The following is a 22,304-nucleotide window of genomic DNA, read 5'->3' on the forward strand; positions in this document are numbered from 1 at the left end:
CCAGTTCAGAACATCGCTAGAACAGAGAAACACATAGCAGCCATGCAACCAAGCCACACAGTTTTCTTTGGTCGATTGATCCTTAATTCTCAGATCACCCCAGTTTAGCCCTAGACGGTGACATGAAGTGCCCCTGCATTGCCAAGGTCCTCAGCTCAGGTGCCTGACCAGCTCACCTTCAGCCCACCACTCACTGGTTACCCCTGCAGTAATCCTTACCTTCTGATTACTGTGGGGCTGCCAGGACCAATTCAGAGCAATTTGTTTCCTGGGGATTCCTCTGCTTCATTTTCAAGGTTAACATTCTTCCTAGCCAAGAGTCTTCTGGAACCTGGGGGAAGACCGTCTCACGCTCATGCCTTAAAGGGAGTGAGATGCTTTAAGGGAAGTGATTCTTTTTCTCACCCGACAGAAAATAACCTCCAACTGGGAAGAAGGTTTTGGCCCAGCGGGCCTCACATTGAGTGTAGCCCCAAGCAATCCAGGGAAACCAGGCCTACTAGTAGGCTGAGGCTGCCCACCAGAGGGGATGGTAGAAGGGTTGGAGATGGTGATCTGTGGGTACCTGACCTGAGTAGGTGGACCAGTGGAAACAGGAAGCTCTAAGCCTGTTGAGTATGGAGCCGGAGGATCAAGAGGGAAGGGAGCCAAGAGACTCCCAGGAGCCCACCCGGGATGGGATCCCCAGGGAAGCTGGTAGGGTGGAGGGGCCAGGAGTCTCTGAAGATGTAGATGTGGCGAGGGCCTCTGAGGAGGCAAGACAGGTAGAGGGGCCTGAAGTCTCCCTGGCTGTAGACATGTCGAGGGTCCCCGAGAGGGCAAGAAGGGTGGAAAGACCTGGAGTCTCCAGGGATGAGAGCATAGTGAGGATCTCTGAGGATTATCAGGTGGAAATCCTGGAGGAGGGAGGAAAAAGAATGGATCTGCTGAGCGTCCAGGAGCCAGAAACTGGGGATGAGTCTTGGCTGTCCCGAGATACCAGCGAAATTGGGGTCTCTAAGATCAAAGTGCCAGGAAAGTCGAAAGGGAAGCAGAGGATTCGCCAGCGTGAACTGGTGCAGCCGCAGAGTCAAGAAAGTTATTCAGGCCAGGGTATCCAGGATGAGGGCAAGTACTTAGAGTCCTATATGGAGGGGACAGTGCAGCGCTATCGTTCACGGACAGTGAAGCACAAAGGCTTAACTGACAGTCTGCTGGACCGCCGCAGTAGTCAGGGCAAGTACCGCCTGGAAAGGAAGCCTAGCCTGAGGATCCTTGCTGAATCTTTGGCTTCCCGCCGCTCGTCCTTGGCACCTCACACGTCCCTGGCTACTGGCTCATCCCAGGCTGCTCCCAAGTCATCTCTAGCTTCCCGGATGTCTCCCCGGGTGTCCGTGGGTCTGGACTCACCCTTTTCTAGCACCTTAAGGGGTGAAAGCTCCAGCTGTGTACAGGTGCCAGACATGCAATACCGGCGGCCTACCATCCGCTTCAGCCTCCGCCCCAAGGCATCTCGCCGCCTGTCACAGCGGTCTGACACCCCCTGCGTCTCGCTCATCAGTGCCTTCAACGAGCTGGCAAAGATGGGCGACCCGGACCTGCTGGAGATGGTGGAGGAGGAAGGTAGGACCGTAGGCCAGCGCTAAACAGGCGCGTGAACTTTCTCGCGGTTTCTGGGGGACGTTGGCAGGTGTGGGTCTCTGTCCCGGGAACGTTCGCAGCGCGGCTAGTCCGCGCTGCGCTTGCCAGAAGGTGGGTAACATTCTACGCCCCGCGATGTCCCCGGATGCACCTGCGCACCCGGGACCTGCAACCTGTGACTCCCTAGGATATCCGGGCACCTTTCTTGGACCCCATTGACCCCGAGTGACTGGCGTGGTGTGGCGCATTGGCCAGGGAAACCCACTCGTGGAAGATGGCTTTTCCGAGGATAGCCTGCATAGATGGTGACAGGCAGACCTTAGGGCCAATCCCTTCCTGTCAGCTCTTTGCAGACCTTCAGATACCTTTTGAGACTATGATTATGGGATGGACAGACTTAAGGTCTATCAGCTCTTGGGAACACTACTGTGTGTGTGTGTGTGTGTGTGTGATGCCTTACTTCTGTTGAGAACACTAGTCAGTTTCTACTAAGGTTCCCATTGACCTATATTCTGTCAATTTATAATTTAGTTAATACATTATTTCTAAACATACAGTTTTCCTGCTGAAATCACCAAGCCTCAATTCTCTTAGTAATTCTGGGTTTTTGTTTGTTTGTTGTCTTTTCACATTATTTAAATATAAAGGTGTTTGGGTGTTGGAAGAGGAGAGGTTAAGATCTCCCACTGTGTAGCCCAGGCAGACTTCAAACTCATGGCAGAAATCCTGTCTTAGACTGTTTGCTGAAATTATAGGCAGGAGCCACCACCCCTGGCTCCATTTAAAAAAAAAAATCATTAGAAGATACAAGTGTAGTCTGGCTATCTGGTCTTAAAGGGACAAGAAAATATTGTTATTATCTCCCACTACACCCTTTGTTTTTCTTTTTGAAACAGTCTCACTATGTAAACCAGACTAGCCCCAAACACACAGATACCTGCCTTTGCCTCCCAAGTGCTGGTATTCAAGGCTTGGGCCAACATCACATTTCTCTCTTCCCTTTTAAAAACAGTTGTTTTTTTTTTTTTATTGAGACATAATCTTCTTTCCATAAAACTTACCAGTGAAGTATTACAGTTAATGGTTTCTGTGCATTTACAGAGTTTTGTGACCATTTCCATAGAGTCATTTTGTATCATTTTCATCATTTCAGCTGATAGCCCTCTGTGTAGCCATTTCTCATCCTTAGCCACAGGCATCTGAGCCTCTTGTCTCTGTAGATTCCCTTATCTCAGATATTTCAAGTAAGTGGAACAATGAAGTTGTGCTCTGTTGAAACTAGCTTCTATCTCTTGATATGTTTTTTGAAGTTCAGTCCCATAGTGCACCATTCCTTTTATTTGACAAGTGGTATTCCATTGTGGAGGAACACCACACCCATTTGTTAGACAAACCCTGGACATTAGGCTAATTTCCCCCTTTATGCTACAATGAATGATACAGCAATGAACATTCATTTGTAAGTTATTATTTAAACACTGTTTTTTGTTTTTCTTGTGTCTATCACAGGAGGTCTATGGAACATGTAGTCACTCTGTATTGACTATTTTAAGACACGACCACTGTTTGCTAAGTGTCTACAAAGTTTTTAATCCCAGGAGTAATTCCCATTTCTTCTTTGAAGGAAAAATATGAAACAAGAATATACATGATGTGATGTTTTCTGGGAAATGAAGGAAAACATTTCATTGCAGTCCCATGGAGATGAACCACTTCAGGTGTGTGTGGCTTGACGTGGTTTAATCTCAAGGTGAACCATTTACTAGAGGGTGTGGGTTAGCAAGCCTCTGGCATGAGGACTCATGTAGCTTCTGTCTCCCTAAGAAGTTTCAGAACATTCCTGAACCTCATCTCTTTTCGTGGCAAATGTTATTGTGGTGTATGCTTCCTCGTGTAATCACAGCTATCTCTCTGATTTGGATGCAGGCAGGGGAAGATTATTTTGATGGGAAGTCTGATATCTACATCTTGTCCATGTCTGTGGACCTGGCAGCATGACACTCAAGGGAGCAGAAACTCAGCCACAGAGTTCCTTGAACAACTCCTGTTTCTCTAGCATGAAATCAGAAAGCTTTGGTGTGTTGGTCGGGTGCCCATTTGTCATAGTTGCTTTTCTATGCTGTGAAGGGACACCATGACCAAGGCAATTTATAAAAAAGACATTTATTAGGGCTTACAGAGGGTTATTAGAGTCCATGACCATCATAGCAGAGAACATGACATTGGAGCAGAAGCTGAGGCCTTACATACTGAACCAGGGGCATAAGAGAGAGAGAGAGAGGGAACTGGTATGATCTTTTGATACCTCAGAGTTCACCTCCAGTGGCACACTTCCTCCAATAGACACACCTCTCAGTCCTTCCCCCAACAGGTCCACATGGATGAATTCAAGTACATAACCCTACAGCAGCCATTCTTATTCAAATTACCACACTGTTGCCTATGTTTCTGTGACTGCTGTTGACAAGCTGGCACTGGAAAAAGTAGATTAAAAATTTAGCATTGGAAATGGAAGTTTAAAAGCTGCATGTAAAGTCATACTAATATAGCTATCTTAAAGAGTGTATCAAAAAAAACAAAAAAACAAACAAAAACAACAACAACAACAACAAAAAAAACACCTGCCCCATAGCCAAGAGGTTACTTAAGTTCCCGAACAGTTGTTGTTCTCAGTAGGAATAGACGCTAAGAGATCTGCTGTTAGGTGATTTCAACAGCCTGGGTGGTAGAGCTTCCTCTTGCACACCAGGACACAGTACAAACTTGGGAACACTAATCCATCAGTGGTTTGATATGGACCAAGACACTGTTTATGGCCCTACATGGCTGTGTTTTATTTTGAGCTGCTGGTAAGTGTGTAATGTGAGATGACCTCTTGGCAAACACAGGGGCTATTTGGGGCTCTGGTTTTGCAAGAGAGCATGTTCTTGGTAAGGTACATTCCATGGAAACTGGTCACTCAGTCTGTACTGGCTTTTCTTTTTAGTGTGTGAATGGTGATTCTCCTCAATGGTTGGTTCTAACCTTCACGTCTCTGGCTTCCTGTCTACAGCAAGTCTCCAGTGCTGGTGGAATCTCAAAGTGATCACTTGGAGCTGGCTCCAAGTTAGATCTCCTTAGACCCCCACCCCTTTTTTCTTTCTTTTTTTTTTCTTTTTTTTCTTTTTTTTGTTTTTGTTTTTGATTTTTTGAGACAGGGTTTCTCTGTGTAGCTTTGGAGCCTATCCTGGCACTTGCTCTGGAGACCAGGCTGGCCTCGAACTCACAGAGATCCTCCGGCCTCTGCCTCCCAAGTGCTGGGATTAAAGGCGTGCACCACCAACGCCCGGCCCTTTTTTTTTCTTTTTTAACATAAAAAAAAACTTGTTTTATTTATTATAAATGGTTTTTAGATTTGTTTATTTTATTTTATATGTATGAAAGTCTTATCTGTGTGTATGTGTAGCACTTGCATATATGATGTCCTGGGAAACCAGAAGAGGGTGTTGTAGCCCCCTGGGACTGGAGTTACATATGGTTGTAAATACCAGTGTGAGTCCTGGGAATGGAGCCTAGTCCTCTACAAGAGCTGCATGTGCTCTAAACTGCGTAGCCTGCTCCCCAGCCTCTTATTTTTGATTTCCTCATGTATCTGCCATGAGTGTACAGGTTCCCATGGCGGCCAGAAGAGAACCTTGGGTTTCTTGGATCTGGAATAACAGGCATTTATGAGCTTCCTGATATGAGTGTTGGGAACCTTGGTCCTCTGGAAGAACACTGTGTACTCTGGATCCCTGAGACCTCATTCTAGTCCCAGGCCTCTTGTTTGTAATGTAAATATGACTGAGGTGTGAACACTTGTGTATGAGATAGCTGGTGATCTCTCTCTCTCTCTCTGTGTGTGTGTGTGTGTGTGTGTGTGTGTGTAGTATATGAGGAAAAAAATCTATCCGCCTCAATACTGCGGCTCAGAGGATTCAACACATAAAAAAGTACTCGAACTCATGAAGTGGTTTGGGGCAAGGCTAGGGAGGAGAATGTCTGAACTGCCACAAGGTAAAGTTTCGGCTGGGCAGAGCCAGTGGAGACAGTTTACTCCAGGGAAGGAAAGCATGGGGTTAAAGGGGAAAGTGTGAGGGGAGGATAGCAGGGCTCATAGGAGATTGGGGGACTTATAGCATCTTTTGTCAGAGTCTTCAACCCCATCCTGTCAAGTTCAGAGGACAGTTTGAAAGTGTTTATTCTGCCTAATTTTATGTTAAACAGAGAAAAGGAAGCAGGTCAAGGAGGATTTGCTGTTTAGTTTTCACCTTTCTCTTCATAAGAAATGGAGCTATAAGTGCTCTGTATACCTTGTTTAAGGATGTGTTTTTAGTGACTCTGGGACAGGATCCTATTTGTGTGTTGCATTGTTCTTTGGTGTAATTTTGACAAATTTTTGTCTTCAAGAAAAGAAAACCTTCCTGTGTTGGTGTCCCTTGCTTCTAAATTGGGAGATAAATACTTATCTCTGAGAGATTTGATTCTGAACTCTTTGTCATAAAAGCATGCTAATTTTTGTTGCTTTAATAAAATGCCTGACAGTGGTAGTATATGAGAAGCAGAATGGTATTTAGCTCATGAGTTTGGTGCTGAAGGACTAACGTATATGCAGCTTGAGAACTTTCTGGCTATGCCACCTATGATGGAGCAAATGCAAGAGAATATTTTATGGTGAGACACAATGCCAGAAAGACTTGGGGCATGGTGTACTCTTTCTCTGACAGGTTGTTCTCCAAAGGAATTACTGAGCCTCCTCTAGAATTTAAGTAGTTTATTCTAAAAGTTATTCCTGCAGTGTCCCAATTATGTGTGACTAGGCTGTTATCGTCCCCTCTCAACATTGTCATGCTGGAAGCCAGACTTATGGCATGTGAAACTCTGGGACACACACTCAAACCATAGCACAAAGGCATGTAAAAATGATCAGTCTTCATTTTCTCACAAATCAAATGAGAACTGTTTGGGACGTTGTTAAAACTTGAGCTATATATTGAGAAAGTATACACTTGAAAATCCCTTGCCATGTGGTTTTGTATGTTATACACCTTTCAAATGATGTTTTACTTGTTTTCCTCTTTCGCATGGAAAAGTCCACACTCAGAAAATCTAAGTGATGCAGTCATTGTTGGTTAACATTCATGTGCTTATATGTAAGTGTTAACAGCTTAAGGGCACCTCCTGCAAAACAAAGTTATGAATATAACAATAATTATCAGAACTTTATTCTGAAACTTGAGCCAAATAATTTATAGAACTTCAGAAAGATTAATTAGGAATATAACATATCCTCATAAAAGTAACATCATCAACAAGGATCTCCTACACACCAAGTGCACACATCAGCTCATTTAATGCTCACACACCTTACAATTTGCTCTCTCTTTCTCTCTCTCTCTCTCTCTCTCTCTCTCTCTCTCTCTCTCTCTCTCACACACACACACACACACAGAGAGAGAGAGAGAGAGAGAGAGAGAGAGAGAGAGAGAGAGAGAGAGATTTGCCATTGATGTGTCAGCTGAAGGGGAAGCTATGGATGCTGTGCTTGTTTGCCATGATGCATTGCCTCTCTGTGTATAGTATCCACCTTTTATTTGTAGGGAACACAGCCTGAGGACCAAGTGGGAGCCTGAAAGTGAAGTTAATACTAACCCCTGTTATCTTCTATATCATGCTTACACTTAAGTTTAATTTCTAAATTAGTCAACATAAGAGATGATCACCTACAGCTAACAACAAAGAATAACTGTCTCCACATACTGTAATGGAGTTATTTGGATGTAGTTTGTCCCTTTCCCTCATAATGATTAATGCTGTTATGCTCAACCTGCTGTGCATCTTTATAGACTTGCAACCTGTGAAGGGGTATTGAGCTTCCTACATCACTGTTGACTGTGAGATTTTTCTGGGCTGTATTGTTTCTCAAAGTATGAAAACCCCACATAACTGGTAGTTTTATATTTTCTACATTTTCAGAGTTTATGCTAACTCTTCTCAGAGGAATATTTGTTGGGGCTGGTCTGTAATTTCATATCATTTCTATTGAGATATTTCTCCAAAACTACATTGTTGTATAGGAAATTATTGACTGGAGAGACACCAAGTTGGAGTCCTCCAAGATTAAGAATCAGTTCTGCATGTGACAATCTGCAGCATCAGGAACCTGCTGAGAATATATGTCCACATGACTAAACACCTGACCACTATGAAGGTATCTGGGTGCTTAAAAAGCTTAAAAAGTGATAGAACTCTGGTAAATCCAGAAAATAACAGAAACAAATTATCCCTCACATAGAGAGAGAGCAAATGGGTATGTGTCCTTGAGTCCACTGGATGGTCTTTCACAGCACTTGGACTCTGTTTGGTGTGTTCATCAGAGTCATGTTTGTTTCCTAGTGACCGAATGATAACAATTAGTTTTTAGAGAAAGACATCCCTTGGAGGCTGATGTGAACAGTTTAGCTCCTGTAATATCTTATACATATTATTTCAGTCATTTTTCTTTGAATTCTGTTGGTTTGTTGAATTTCTGTGTCTTCCTTATGAAGACTTCTAAACAAGACTAGTCAGCATAATGGATCTTCCTTTTTCTTATTTGTTCTAGGCTTAAGAGCCAAAGAAATAGACAATGCTTTCCAAATGAGTGAGGTAAGTCCAATGTTTGTGTATGAGCTTCACTCCATTTTGAACACAAAGATTAAGTCAAGGTTAGCACCTCAGATGTGTAGCTGCTTTAAACTGACTTCTCCACTCCTACAATGCACGGTCTTCCGACTTCTCTGACTTGCTCATCTATCTTTTAATGTGAGACAGATTCCACATCTAGTTTACTATTTAAATTTAAAATTAGATTGGTATTGTTCCTCAAGAAAACCTACCCTTTCTGAATAGTTTGGCTGTAAGCCAGTTGCTTGATTTAAGAGTCCCACAAGTTCTAAAATTTCTTTAAAAATTAAATTTTAAACTAAAGAGGAGCAAGTTATTGTTGTATTGGAGAGCAGTCATAAGTTTGAATTTACTTATTTTTATGGTTATTAAAAGAGTCCTTATGTTTCTATTAAAATATGTTCGTTTGTGTGTGTGTGTGTGTGTGTGTGTGTGTGTGTGTGTGTGTGTGTGTGTGTTATACACAGTTGTTTTCAGGTGCCCATGGAGGCCAGGAGAAGGTGTAGGAGTTACAGGAGATGCTAGGAACCAAACTCATGTCCTCCAAATGAGCAGCTCTGAAACATCACTGTATCCCTTCATCATTTCATCATTTTTTGTAGAGGCTACCATTTCAGAATTGTCTGATGGTTTAGTTTTATTTGATATTTTGTTATAGTTTGATGATCAGTTGGGATTCACAAGTGTAACTTAGGTCAGCAGAAGTAAATTGGATATACCAGTGCTAGCACTGTCTTTGTCATTACTAAGAGACACTCTTATTTCCTGGCAATTTCACTGTGTAAGTTCTACAGCACACAAACATATCCCCAAAAGCTCCTGAAGTATCCTTAAACAATATTTACTGTTTGTCAAAACTGATTTGTTCAGAACCAACCAGTCATAGTGAGATGTTGGATGTGATGCTCCCAAAAGGAGATATCTGAGTGTCCCATGCGGATATGGACTTCAGGTTACTTCTGTTAGCTAGGGAGGTTCCTGTTCCCATCCCTGGCAATTCATGAGCCAGTTCTGTGGTGTGTGGACCACTGAATAACAAGTGGATTGGAAATCCATGTCCAAGAAAGCAGAAATGCTTTAGTTGCAAGTGGCTTGTGTGTATCATATATTCACAGGGACTTTTCTTGCATTGTGTGACACATTTTAAAGAATAATGTGTCATCTTCAAAGCTACAAATTTTTAATATTTCAAGCCAATGCCAAGAAGCATGAAACATCTAATCAATGATGTATATTCCCTGTTGTTCCTGCTCAGAATTCTAAAAAATTGCCAGAGCTCCTGATTATTTTACTGTGGGGTTTTTAGCATTTCACCTGTGGTAGAATGTCTCATGACTTAGCAGGGCTTCCTTTACAATGCTTCTTTTCCTTTCTCTGCCCCTCCCATCTCTCTTTTTCTTTCCAACCATACACAGACACATATACATATGCATACACATATGTGCATGCATGTACACATACTTGCAACTTTGCATGCCATTTTGGATGGGGAAATAAGAGTTCAGGTTTCAAGGTGAAGTATTTCTACAAAGAAAACCTCACTGTTCTTGCTTTGGAAACTTAAATGCTACAGTTTTTCACTCGGCCTATCCTTAACAGTTCTGTTTCTTCCCCTCTCTCATCCATCTTTTTCTTTTGACAGCGTATGGGCACCAGAGACACCAGCTCTCTAATCTCTAGAGAGCCAGAGCCATCGGTAAGCAGTGACCTGTACTTCCTTTCTTGGCTGTACCGACACAGGTTTCCTTCTGTGGCCTGAACTGGGGATACTGTCACCTAAATCTCAGATCCTCATGTGGGTATCTGAGAATGTATTACTTTTGGGAAAAAATATTTATTTAAAAAAAGTTACCAATGTCACCTATATTAAGAGAGTCTAATTCTCTAGTTCAGTATTATGCAGGTTCCCAATTTGTCAGACCTGAGTCAGTGATCTCTCACCAGGTCAGGTCAGCTGATACTGTGGTGGGGGGCAGGTGGAGTGGTGCCTTGGTCCTGCTTCAAGGGGATGATGGGACAGAGTTAGTAGACTTCCTAACAGAGGCCTTGCCCTCTATGAGGAGCAGATGGGAGGTGTGTGTTGGGGGGGGTGATTGGGAGAAGAGGAGGGAGGGGAAACTGGGATTGGAATGTAATAAATAAATAAATAAATAAATAAATAAATAAAAAACCAAAAAGGCAACCATCAAAAATTTGAATTGGCACATAGAGGGTAATTGGAATGGTACATAGAGGGCATCAGTTTGCGCTTGAATAAGTCCTGGTGCTGCAGAGGCTCCATCAAAATCACCCTTTTTTATGAGGAAGAGGGTCTTGGACTTGAACCAGCAGCCTTCTTACTGCATTATAGTATGCTTCAATATAGATCAATACCTAAGAATAATCATAATTTAAACTTTAAAAATTAAACTTAGATCCAGCTTAGGAACTATTGAACTTTAAATTTGATTAAGTTTAAGTATTTTTTTATTTGCTGAATAAAATAAGTAAGGGTGATGTTTGGGAAGACAGGAAATGGAGTTCAGGTGTCCTCAGTTTCCTCTGATACTGTCTTTGAGGGTCCTTAGTAACCATGTCCCCTCTGCACCTCCTGGTTGAGAGAACTCGGAGTACTTTCTTGTATCTGGGGACCTCCGAGGTTGATGTTCTTTTACTTTGTAGAGTGCACCTCACCTGTTTCCTAATGTGTTCTTCATGACTCAAACTGGTGGTGGAGAACGTAAAAAAAAAAAAAAAAAAAAAAGGCACCAGCTTTGCATCATGTCCTGGCACAATGTGATGCTTTAGCCTTGATTACTTGGCTAATTACTTGATTTCTCCATTACAATGTTTCTGTATGTTTCTCTTCTCCTATACTTACTGTACTAGTCTCTGGGTCAGTATGCAGTGTGCCAGGGGTTATGCTTACTCTTAAAAATAGCTGATAGTAATGACTATTTTTTTACTGGCACTAACAGTTCCAAAGCTTGAACCCAGGGCCAGCTAGAAAAACATTCTACTATTAAGCCACATTCCCCTTCCCTGGAGTTCTTCTGTGGTCTTTCCCACCTCCTCCTCATTCTTTCCTATGCATCAACTCATAGATACTTATTTTATGTCTGTGTTATTAACTCAGCAATACTTGGCTTTGGAGAGTGTTTTATGATGTCTATATAACTTGGACACTCTCCATTATTGTTTTCTGTTTTATTTTTAGTGTTTTCTTCATTCCAGATACTACAAGATACTGCAAGTTCATCTCATACATTTCTTGCGTTAATCCTAGAATGAATCATTACTAGAAAACATGTGTTTTCATTACAACCAATTGTCATGAAATGTATCAGTTAAGATCTTCTTAGACATATTCATAGTAGGATGGTTTAAGGGGCACTTGGACAGACAGACTGCCATAGGTGCTGGAGATTCCCAGCATACCAGCCATGAACCCTGTGCTGCCTGTGGTACTGGGGAACAGAGGGAAGAGGACTGTTTCCAGAACCCAGAAGAGAAAATCAAGTACATAAGACACCATTGAATTTAAACATAGGAAGCTGAGGAGGGCTGGAGGAAAGCATCCTGGGTTTTGGTTGGAGTATCATTGGGCTATTTTCTTTTTCTAAAATAATGTAAAAATGTTTTTAAAATTCAGTTTCCCTTCTCTTTTCTTTAATAGCCCATATTTTTGTGTTCTTTTTAAGAAATATTTTCTTCCATCAATGTAAGGAACTATTTCTCTGAATTTCTTCTGCAAAATAGCTTTTAGTTGTGTTTAGTCTATGTGGCCCCTTTTGGGTTAACTTTCATCACCTCAGAGATCATGAAGGTCACCATGCCACCCTAGTATTCTCATGTCTTGTAGGGAATCTGTAGTCAGTTCAGGGAAATCATCTGTGAAAGACAGTTATCTTCAGATATCACCAAATATGGCAGGAAAACCAAAGCACTGAGCTGAATAACTTCAGACCAGCAGAAGAATATAGTTCATTTAATGTCTGATACCCAGCATGTCACCTCCATCTGTACACATAACTTCACACTGTCTTAGTGTTTCTATTGCTGTGATGAAACACCAGGACTCAAAAGCAAGTTGCTTTACACTTCCACAGTACCACTCGCCACAGAAGGAAATCAGGACAGGAACTCTAGCATGACAGGAACCTGGAGGCAGAAACTGATGTAGAGTCCATGTAGGGGTGCTGCTTGTGGCTTGCTCCTTGTAGCTTGCTCAGTCTGCTTTCTTATAGAATCCAGGACCATCTGCCCAGAGATGGGACTACCCACAATAGGATGCACCCTCCCCAAACAATCACCAATTAAGAAATTGCCTTATGGGCTACATGCCTAAAACCTGATCTTATAAAGGCATTTTCTCAAAAGGGTTTTCCTCCTTTCAGATAGCTCTAGCTTGGGTCAAGTTGTCATAAAACTAGCCATCGCACACACCAACCATCATTAGCTACTTAGTTAGGCCACCCCAGTATTGAAGCAAAACTCCCTGCAAATTACTGAGTTCCTTTAATGATAATTAATTTATATGATTGTTTGCCCTTTCCTTTTTATCAAATATGAGCAACGTGGGCCTTTGGATGCTATGCATTTGATTTTCTTTTCAAGTTTTCATTTCATAGTACTGAGGATTTAGTATTCAGCACTGTTAGACCCCCGAAAACTCAAGTATCCGGGGTCTCAGGCCAGGTTCGCGGTCACCCCAATCACCAGGCGGATTCGAGAGCTTGCTGCAAACTGCACGAGGCTTTATTGTAATTTAACGAACTAACCCCATGTTAGCTCGGGTCTTTCACCCACCCGCCATGGCAGACGGCTAGAAAAAGACGGCTCCTAAGGTCTCCCCAAAGATCTTATAGGGCAGCGTAAGGGGAGTGTCTAGGGGTACGCACAGGCTTACGCACAGGCTCATGATTGGTGTGCCTCCAGGCTTGGAGGGCTTGCCCTGTGTTGATTGGTCAACTGGTTGTTATGGCTCATAGGCCCTCCCAGGGTGGTTGCTATGCTCTCTACGTCATTGCTGTGCGCTTGTCCGTAAAGCACACCCAGAGCCATAAAGCATAGCACCACCAGCTAACTTCTGATTGGTTCCTTGTCACAAGACAGGCATCTGACTTTCTGGTTTCTAGGACAAGGTCATAGAAGCACATGTTCAACCATTATGGCTGCCAAAAGGGAAGCCGGTTCCTTCATTCCCCCATTTTCTTTTCTGGAAATTCCAATCATGGAATTGCTGTCTCTCTAGCATCCCCATCAGGGAGTGATAGATATTGGCATCCCCATGTAAGGGAGTTCCTTTTGACTTAGCATTTTAACCAGGGAAAATGGACGCCGAAATTCTTTTCTAAACTGCTTCCTGCTGACTTTGGGACGAAGTTAGGGACCCCAGAAGGTTGAAATGCTAGTCAAAAGCAAAAAGGGATTTAGGCAATGGGGAATTCATCAGGGGCTTCTGGGTAGCAGACACTGTTGCTGCTACCCAGGGGGTGTCCATATCAGCTGAACTGGCTCACATTCACAGCAAGTCCAGGGCTCGCAGTCTTAGAACAGTCTGTAGTCAGCAACTGATATTCAGATGTCTGCCAGAAGCAGAAACCTGTTTAAGACATGTTTAAACTAGGAACAGAGGTTAAAACTTATTTACTGAAGCCCACAGTGTAGAAAAAGCAGATATCTGTTTAAACAGCAAGAACATATTTATAACTTTGAGTCCTAGCAAAAACTGCAGATTTGGGCTATAAGCATGTACATTTTTCTTCTGTCCAGAGAGCCAGGTATGGATTGGACAGAGGTGCCTTTGGCCTGATGAAAAGCCCTTTAAGTTTGTACTTAGATGACAACCAAAATAAACTTAAAAACTTTGAGCTCGTGCCTGAACAGTAGATAGTTACTATTTTATTAGCTAACATACTGACTAGTCTATAGTGGACCTGACTGCCTGATGCTGTCAAGCTGACAACCAGTAATATTTCAGAGATCTGAGAAGGGTATATTTTGTCCGAATCTACTAAAAAGTGACAGAAGCCAGTCTATATACAGTTAGCCAAACCCAAGTTTCTCCATTACCGCTGGAGGCAGGTGTCTCAAAGACCAGCAATCCTCGCCAGGCCTATACTGTGAGAGTTTTTTCCTCTCTGTGGAAGAGGGACATGGAAAAGACTGACCTTGTTTTGTCTAGGCAAAGGGGTGCAATCAATTTTCCAGTGTCCAGCAGCTTTGTCCACAGTCTCGGCTAGGTTCTGGCAGGCGGCAGGTATCACATCTGAGCATCTCGCTCACTGGTCCAGGTGCAGGAACTGAGGTGCCTCGTAATCTTCTTTGGAGACTTTGGGTCACTGTCAGGATCTGGCAGTCTGTCTGACATTTTAAACTTTAAAGATAACAATTTAAATGCCATATTCTGAAGATCTCTGAAGCATTAGAGGTCTGTTTTAGTTGCTTTCCTTAAGCACACAAGAAGCACACAGGTGGCTAGGTAAGGTCTTATTTCTGTAAATGATTTTTAGTCTGACTGTAACTGGTTTTAACTTAGTAAAATGTTTGAAACAGCACAGCTGAACTTAAAACTGCATAGAGCTACCTTATATTCCTTAAACAGTAGCTTAACTTCTTTCTGAGGCAGGGTTTTTCTGTGACTTTGGAGCCTGTCCTGGAATTCGATCTGCCGGACCAGGCAGGCCTTGAACTCATAAAGATCCATTTGCCTCTTACTCCCGAGTGGTGGGATTAAAGGCGTGTGCCACCTACATCCTGAGCTTAAAGGTGTGTGCTACCAACACCCTAAACTTAACTTCTGAAAACACAAACTGTAACAGATTAGCATCTTTTATAAAACAAGAACTTTACATTGTCAGGCTTTGCTTAAGAATAATTCTAAATTGAAGCTCTTTAAGTACAAACTTTAATAAAAACAAACATTTGAAAACTGGTTTTAAAAAGAAATTTAAATTCCCTTAAGGTCTTTCTGTAATATATAGAAGCATTAACATTTTAAATCTTAACTGAAAACTTGTTTCTAAGATGGTACCTCTAATTTCCATGTGGTCATCTTTAGTCAAGATGGCGGTTTAAGTATTTTTTTTTTTTTTAACTTTAGCAAAATGGCGACCAGTCAAGTCATGTGACCAGTTACAAAATGGCCGTAACTTGCTTTGCTTAACATGCTTAAGCTTATACCAGGAAATAGAACAATTTTAAAACAAGTATACATAATTTACTTGAGAAATAAACAGGACTTTTTTAAAAACAAAATCAGCTTAATATGGTTAAAATTTTAACTTATATTACCATTTTTAAAATTTACTGTTTGTAGACATGAGAAACCATAGCACAGTTTACATTTTTTTTTTTTGGCTTGTAACAACCTTTTCTCTGACCTTCGACAACTTTCCTTTGACCTTTTACAACTTACTTTAACCCTCTATAACTTTCTGTAACAATCTTTTTCTCTGACCTCTAACAACTTGCTTTAACCCTCTATAACTTTTACCATTTGTTTTAACTCTCTTTAACCTTTTATTTTATTTTTTTGACTTTCTTAGACATTTTTAGACAATTTTTTTTATTATTTAAGTTTTTTACATTTTTTTTTATTTTTTAGTTAACATAAAAATTTTGTCAAAGTCCCTTTTATAGTTCTTAATAACTTTAAGGCCATTTAGATGTCCGGATCAGGCCAGATAAGTTCATACGCTCTAGCTCCATGTGGCTCAAGGCAGAGAGACCTGGGGTAGGGGTGCTGCTGGTAACCCCAGACCCTAGGCCAATACAGGGGTGGGAAAAAGACTCCTGCGGCCCCCCTGCATACCATGTGTGTAGAGCACAAAGAATGCCGGGCAGCTAGGCAAATGGCAGGGACCCATGGGACCGGCAAGTGGGGATAGGGAAAGACTCACCTACATGGGCCAGGCTCAGCTGTAAGGGCTGCAGCAGTGGTTCGAGTTCAGAAAAGCAGCCTCGGGGGACTCCAACATAACACATTCTAACCCGTGACACATGGCAGAACTCCTTTCCCGTGCCATGTGCTTAGGGCAACAAGAAAAGACCCCTGACCCATGCATGCCACGTGCATGGGCAATGTGGGACAGAAAGAGATGCTTAAGAAACACATAACACAAATGACAGCACATTAGACAGCACAAACATTAGACAGGACAAACCGCGGCAAAGAAATGGTGCCCCAAACCAAAATTACAACCAAACCTTGGACTTTCATCCAGGGTGGAACCAAGGTTCTCGCAAGTCTGCTTACCCTATGGTTCAATTACAAATTCTGCGCAGATCAAATACAAATTACAAATTCTGCGCAGATCAAATCAAGCAACCCTCGGACTTTCATCCAGGGCAGGACTTTAGGGTCATCCCCAGAAGTCCGAATTACAAATACAAATTCTGCGCAGATCAAATACAAATCATGGCACCAAACAAAACAGCAAGAGACAAAACAAGAAACATAGAACATTGAACATATATAAGTTTCGAGCTCGAATCATCTTACCTCCAAGATCGAATCCACTCAGGTGAAGGGTGGTCGCAAATCGCGGACGAGCCCCCAAAATGTTAGACCCCCGAAAACTCAAGTATCCGGGGTCTCAGGCCAGGTTCGCGGTCACCCCAATCACCAGGCGGATTCGAGAGCTTGCTGCAAACTGCACGAGGCTTTATTGTAATTTAACGAACTAACCCCATGTTAGCTCGGGTCTTTCACCCACCCGCCATGGCAGACAGCTAGAAAAAGACGGCTCCTAAGGTCTCCCCAAAGATCTTATAGGGCAGCGTAAGGGGAGTGTCTAGGGGTACGCACAGGCTCAGGATTGGTGTGCTTCCAGGCTTGGAGGGCTTGCCCTGTGTTGATTGGTCAACTAGTTGTTATGGCTCATAGGCCCTCCCAGGGTGGTTGCTATGCTCTCTACGTCATTGCTGTGCGCTTGTCCGTAAAGCACACCCAGAGCCATAAAGCATAGCACCACCAGCTAACTTCTGATTGGTTCCTTGTCACAAGACAGGCATCTGACTTTCTGGTTTCTAGGACAAGGTCATAGAAGCACATGTTCAACCATTATGGCTGCCAAAAGGGAAGCCGGTTCCTTCAAGCACAAGCTTGTCCAGATATCAGGCATTCGGGCTGTTTTAGTGTCATGTTGGTTTGGGATAATTAATGGTGGGGCTTGTTGTAGTTAGCAATGCCAGTGTTGAGGCAGAGCAAATCTTGCTAAGTCAGAGCCATCTCAGTACTATCAGCTGCTCTAGCATGACATCCATACTGTGAAGCCATGATAAACTTTCTGGGTAGGTAGTGGTTGTACTTGGAGGAAGCAAACCCCTTCTCTGAGGGAACAACAGCCTTGCACTGAGGCTGGAATATCTCTCCATAGCCAGCCACCAAAGAGAAGTTTTATTCATGTGTCCCTGTGTTTTGGAATCTTGAACCCCAGATGATTTGTGCTCACTCTCCATTGGTTGCCTTACAGCCTGAGAATCGATTCAATTTGTTCCTGCGGAGGCGTCTTATGGTAAAATAGCGCTGGCTGCTGATGTCTGTGCCTGAGTGTCTGTAGTAACAGCCTAGTGCTTTCTGAATTCTGAATTCAACTCCATGGATGACATACACACTGGGGGTTTGATCACACATTCCCAGTTCCCAGTGGCATTTAACCATGGTTATTCTCAATCTTTTCCACTGGATGAGCCTATGTCCTAAAAGCATACATACAACACATTTACACACAGACAGTGTAAATAGGTTCAGAGGCTCAAGAACCATCAGGAATATAAATCATAGTAAGCTAAGTTCTACCCGGGTATTGCTTTGAAGTAACTGGGCATCTCTAAGGACAGATATATACACAAACAAATATATATATTTTATATATCATATATATGCTAAAATGTGTTTTATGTCATGTTTTCATAAAAATAAAAGCATGATTATTTTAATAGCATCTAGCTGTCTGTAACAAAATGAATGGATTTTTTTCTGCTCCATTTAGCTCTAATCAATTCTTGTTAAGAATCTGAAGACTTGGGACTGGAGAGATGACTCAGTGTTTACTAGAACTGGCTGCTCTTTCAGAGTTCCTGGGTTTGAACCTCAGCAACACATGGTGACTCACACTCATCTGTAATTCCAGTCCTAAGGGGATCCTAAGGTTAACTTTTCTAAACAATATGAATTCTCCTAAAAACATTAATGATTTTTTAAAGGTTCTACCATGCAAAATATTGTTATCACATACCTGGAAAAGCATGGATGTTATTTTGTTTTCTGACTTTGTCCTTTGATTATATGTAGACTAATTATATTTCTCTTGTCAGTTGCTTCCATAAATTTTGGTGAATTTTATGAAATATGTTCATTTTATAATGAAGTAAAAATGGTGTGAGTGAGTGTTTTATTTAGCTTTTCCTTTTTTAAAAAACGGAGTTATCGCCAACATACAGGAGCTCAATTTTCCTCAGGATTTTACTTTCCTTTATAGAAGGGGAGAGGCTGTGGGTCATTTTTTAGAGACAGGCAGATAAATCAAGCCTATCATTTGAATTACAGTATTCTGATACTTAGTCTATTATCCCTAGATATTTTTGTTTGCTTATTCATTTCCCCAGTCTTACCATCATATCCCTTGAGAGCTTGTTCCTCCTCCACCACAGCCACCAGGAACCCATAGGTAAAAGGAACTACTGTGTTCACAGACCACAAATCACGCATAAGGTTTCTGTCCTGTTTGTGGCTAAGCACCACTTATCCCTGTTATGGGGACTCTCAGCTGGGCTGACAAGTGCAAAGCAGCACAGGCCCTGCAGAAGATGCTCAGGAGCTAGCAGGTGTACCTGCTGAGAAAAATCAAGAGATCCAGCACCCATCCACAAATTCCAGGAAGCAGCTGGGAGACTTCCCACCAGGCACTGCATAATGCTGAGCCTCTCACAAGGGCCTATCACTCCAAAGTATAAAGTGTTACACTTTTCATATGAATGTCGAGGAATGCAAATCTCTTTCCCCCCTGAAATACTCAGTATTGTTTTTTGTTTTGTTTTGCTATCACAAAAGGGAAGGAATTTATGAGCTGGATGTCATGTAAAATGTGAATGTGTAATTCTGATTATTAAATTGAGAAAATTCATAAAACCATAAAGAAAATATGGATTGTGGCTCACCTGAGACACTGATGACAGACATTCGTAGGACTTAGCCATGGTGAGGCCACTGGCCAGCTACCTGCTTCTGATTCTTAACTGCACCATGATTTTTGCTTATGCTCTGGACTAATTGGTATGTTTAATTAAAACCACACATTTCTGTCTGAGCATACATTTTACTGTCAGTGTATAAGTACATTCATCTTACATTTTGGCCTAATTGCAGCATTTTTGTGAAAGCATGTGGTGTCTAAGCATGTGATGAATATGTTTCAGTCTTTCCTGGGTATATATCATTTAATCCTCTCTGTGGAATTTTATATTATAAAAGGGATCTAATTTCTGTTATGTTTTATCTTGACTTACTGTGTTAAGTATGGAAAAAACTGAAGTGGTGGTCAAATTGCAGCTACTTCCCTTCATGTTTTTGCCTTCTGAGAATAAAGAATAATGTAAAATCATGTCACTTACGTCTTCTACAGTTCCAGAGAAGTGAACAAAGCAAAGATTCGATCTTCTTCCGAGATGGAACTAGGCAGATCGACTTTGTCCTTTCCTATGTGGAAGATACGAAAAAAGACTCAGAACTAAAGGCAGTAAGTGCATATGTGGGAGAGGTGGGGAATAAAGATGAATATTCTATAGGCAGAACTGACTGAGTGTGCAGCCTGTCAGTAAACATTCATTTCCTGAATGTTTTGGAGATGATGACAGCAGCAACTTCTTTCTCCTCCCGTCGTCTTCTTCTCTCTTCCTCCCTTCTCCTCCTTCTCTTTCTATGTTACTGATATCTATTTTATACACCCTGCTTTAGATAGTGTGACCCCACAAATAGAGGATTTATCTCTGAATCTAGGGCAGTGATTCTCAACCTTCCTAATGCTGAGATCCTTTAATATAGTGCCTCATGTTGTGGTGACCCCCCACCATAAAATTGTTACGTTGCTGCTTTATCACTGTGATTTTGCTACTGTTACAAATCCTAATGTAAATATCTGATATGCATGATTATCTGATATGGGACCCCCAAGAGGTCATAGGTCACAGGAGAAGAATCACTGACGTAGTGTCTGCTTTTAATATGTAGTTTTCATCTTCAAAGTCTAATAAAACAATAGCTTTTGTGGTGATCTCTAATCCTGACTCTACCACTAATTACTTTCTGAGTTTATTTATTCTTTTTGCTTTACTGCCTCTAAGACCACAAGGTTGGTTCACCAGGCCAATCTTGTTTTCTTGTTCCTCGTTCCATCCCTAGGTAAAGTAGGATGAGTGCTCAGTATTTGAAATGATGACTAAGAGACTTGCTGTACATGTGCAGGGATTTATATGTATGTACATATATATGCAGGCATTTATTTATATGCTGAAATGTTGCACAGATAATAACTTGGAAACTGAGTGTTAACTTCAAAACCTGAACTTTCTTGGCTTTATATCTCTCTACATTGTTCCAGAAACCATCCATTAATGGCCTCATAGACAGTGGCTATCTTTGTGTCTTTGTATATTTCTATGGATGATCCCTTCACACCTTCCTTGAGGAGTTTTGCAACTCATAACCACCTTCCTTTTCAATAGGGACAGTACAGGCTGAGTAACTTGTTGACTTTATTCTCCCTCTTTTCTTCCTAAAGTTCCTGAGTTTTGAATCATATCAAATTGAGTTCATTGTTATTTAACCACTCCCAAGCCTTCCTGTTATTTCTGCCACTGTTTTCTTGGCCTCACTGTCACTCTCTCCTCCACCACTCCTTTCTGGTAACCCATGAACACAGCACATGCATAAGTGTTTATTTTGGCATTTGGCATTTCTGTTCTTTGATGCCCTTTATCAATGCTCTTAGCTTTTACTTAACCACCCATTCTCCTAATTATATCACAGCAAGTGATTTTAACTCTGTAAGTTCATTCCACTGGTCTGTTTAATTGACCTCTCAAATAGTGCTTGCCCATACACTATTTTTATCATACACAGACCAGCCATCCTCTCTCCATCTCTCCCTTATTTCCCTCTTTCCTTCCTAAACTTTCATTAGCATATATTGATTATGGAAGATGTGACATTCTCATACATGCATATAACATGCTTTGTTCATGTCCACCCAATCTGTTTCTTTCTCTGTTCCTCTTCCACACCTATAATGTCCCTCCCTTTTATTTTCACACCCCTCCACAGGCAGTACTTGTTTGGATAGTCCAGCTCTCTTCCCTTAACATGATGATCTCCAGTTTCAAATATATTCATGCAAATGCTATAATTTCATTCTTTTCCATTATGCATATAACACTTTTCCATGTCCACGCAATCATCTGTTGTCATAGTCAGTGTTCTATTGCTGTGCAGAGACACCATGACCACAGCATCTTTTACAAAGGAAGGCATTTAACTGGGGCTGGCTTATAGTTTCAGAGGTTTAGTTCATTGTCATCATGGTAGCATGCAAGCTAGAGAAAGTAGCAGGAAGAGAGAGAGCAACTGGGCCTAGCTTGGGCTCTTGAAACTTCAAAGGCCACCTGCAGTGACACACCTCCTCCAACAAGGCCTCCTAATTCTAAGTAGTTCTACTTTCTGATGACTAAGCATTCAGATATGTGAGTCTATCTTATTCAAAGCACCACATCTATTGAATACCCAGGCTGACTGCATACTTTAGCTGATGTGAGAGACCTGCAGCAAATGAGGTTCTGCAGGCATCTTCCGAGTAACTGCTCTTTACTCCTCTTCATCCAGCTCAAGTCTGATAGTCAACAGTTGTAATCATGCTGCTATACATGTCTTTATGTCCCTTCCTCCTACATTATACTTATTTTCAAAAAACCACCTTAAATAAAACCCTCTGTGTACTACTTGCAAAGGTCATGAATCCCAA

General features: G+C 41.8%; 1 protein-coding gene across 1 annotated transcript in view; it reads left to right on the forward strand.

Moving 5' to 3' along the window:
• Positions 1–617: 617 nt before the first annotated feature.
• The window catches only part of Ano5 (anoctamin 5), a 65,544-nt gene continuing 43,857 nt past the window's right edge, over positions 618–22,304 (forward strand). The window contains exons 1-6 of the mRNA XM_035441657.1: positions 618–1,602; positions 1,670–1,795; positions 8,243–8,286; positions 9,947–10,000; positions 17,769–17,804; positions 19,914–20,027. Coding sequence (XP_035297548.1) covers positions 618–1,602; positions 1,670–1,795; positions 8,243–8,286; positions 9,947–10,000; positions 17,769–17,804; positions 19,914–20,027 — 1,359 coding nt within the window. The remainder of the gene's footprint in view (positions 1,603–1,669; positions 1,796–8,242; positions 8,287–9,946; positions 10,001–17,768; positions 17,805–19,913; positions 20,028–22,304) is intronic.

Source organism: Cricetulus griseus, chromosome 3 (genome assembly GCF_003668045.3).
Source record: "Cricetulus griseus strain 17A/GY chromosome 3, alternate assembly CriGri-PICRH-1.0, whole genome shotgun sequence".
Taxonomy (NCBI): domain Eukaryota; kingdom Metazoa; phylum Chordata; class Mammalia; order Rodentia; family Cricetidae; genus Cricetulus; species Cricetulus griseus.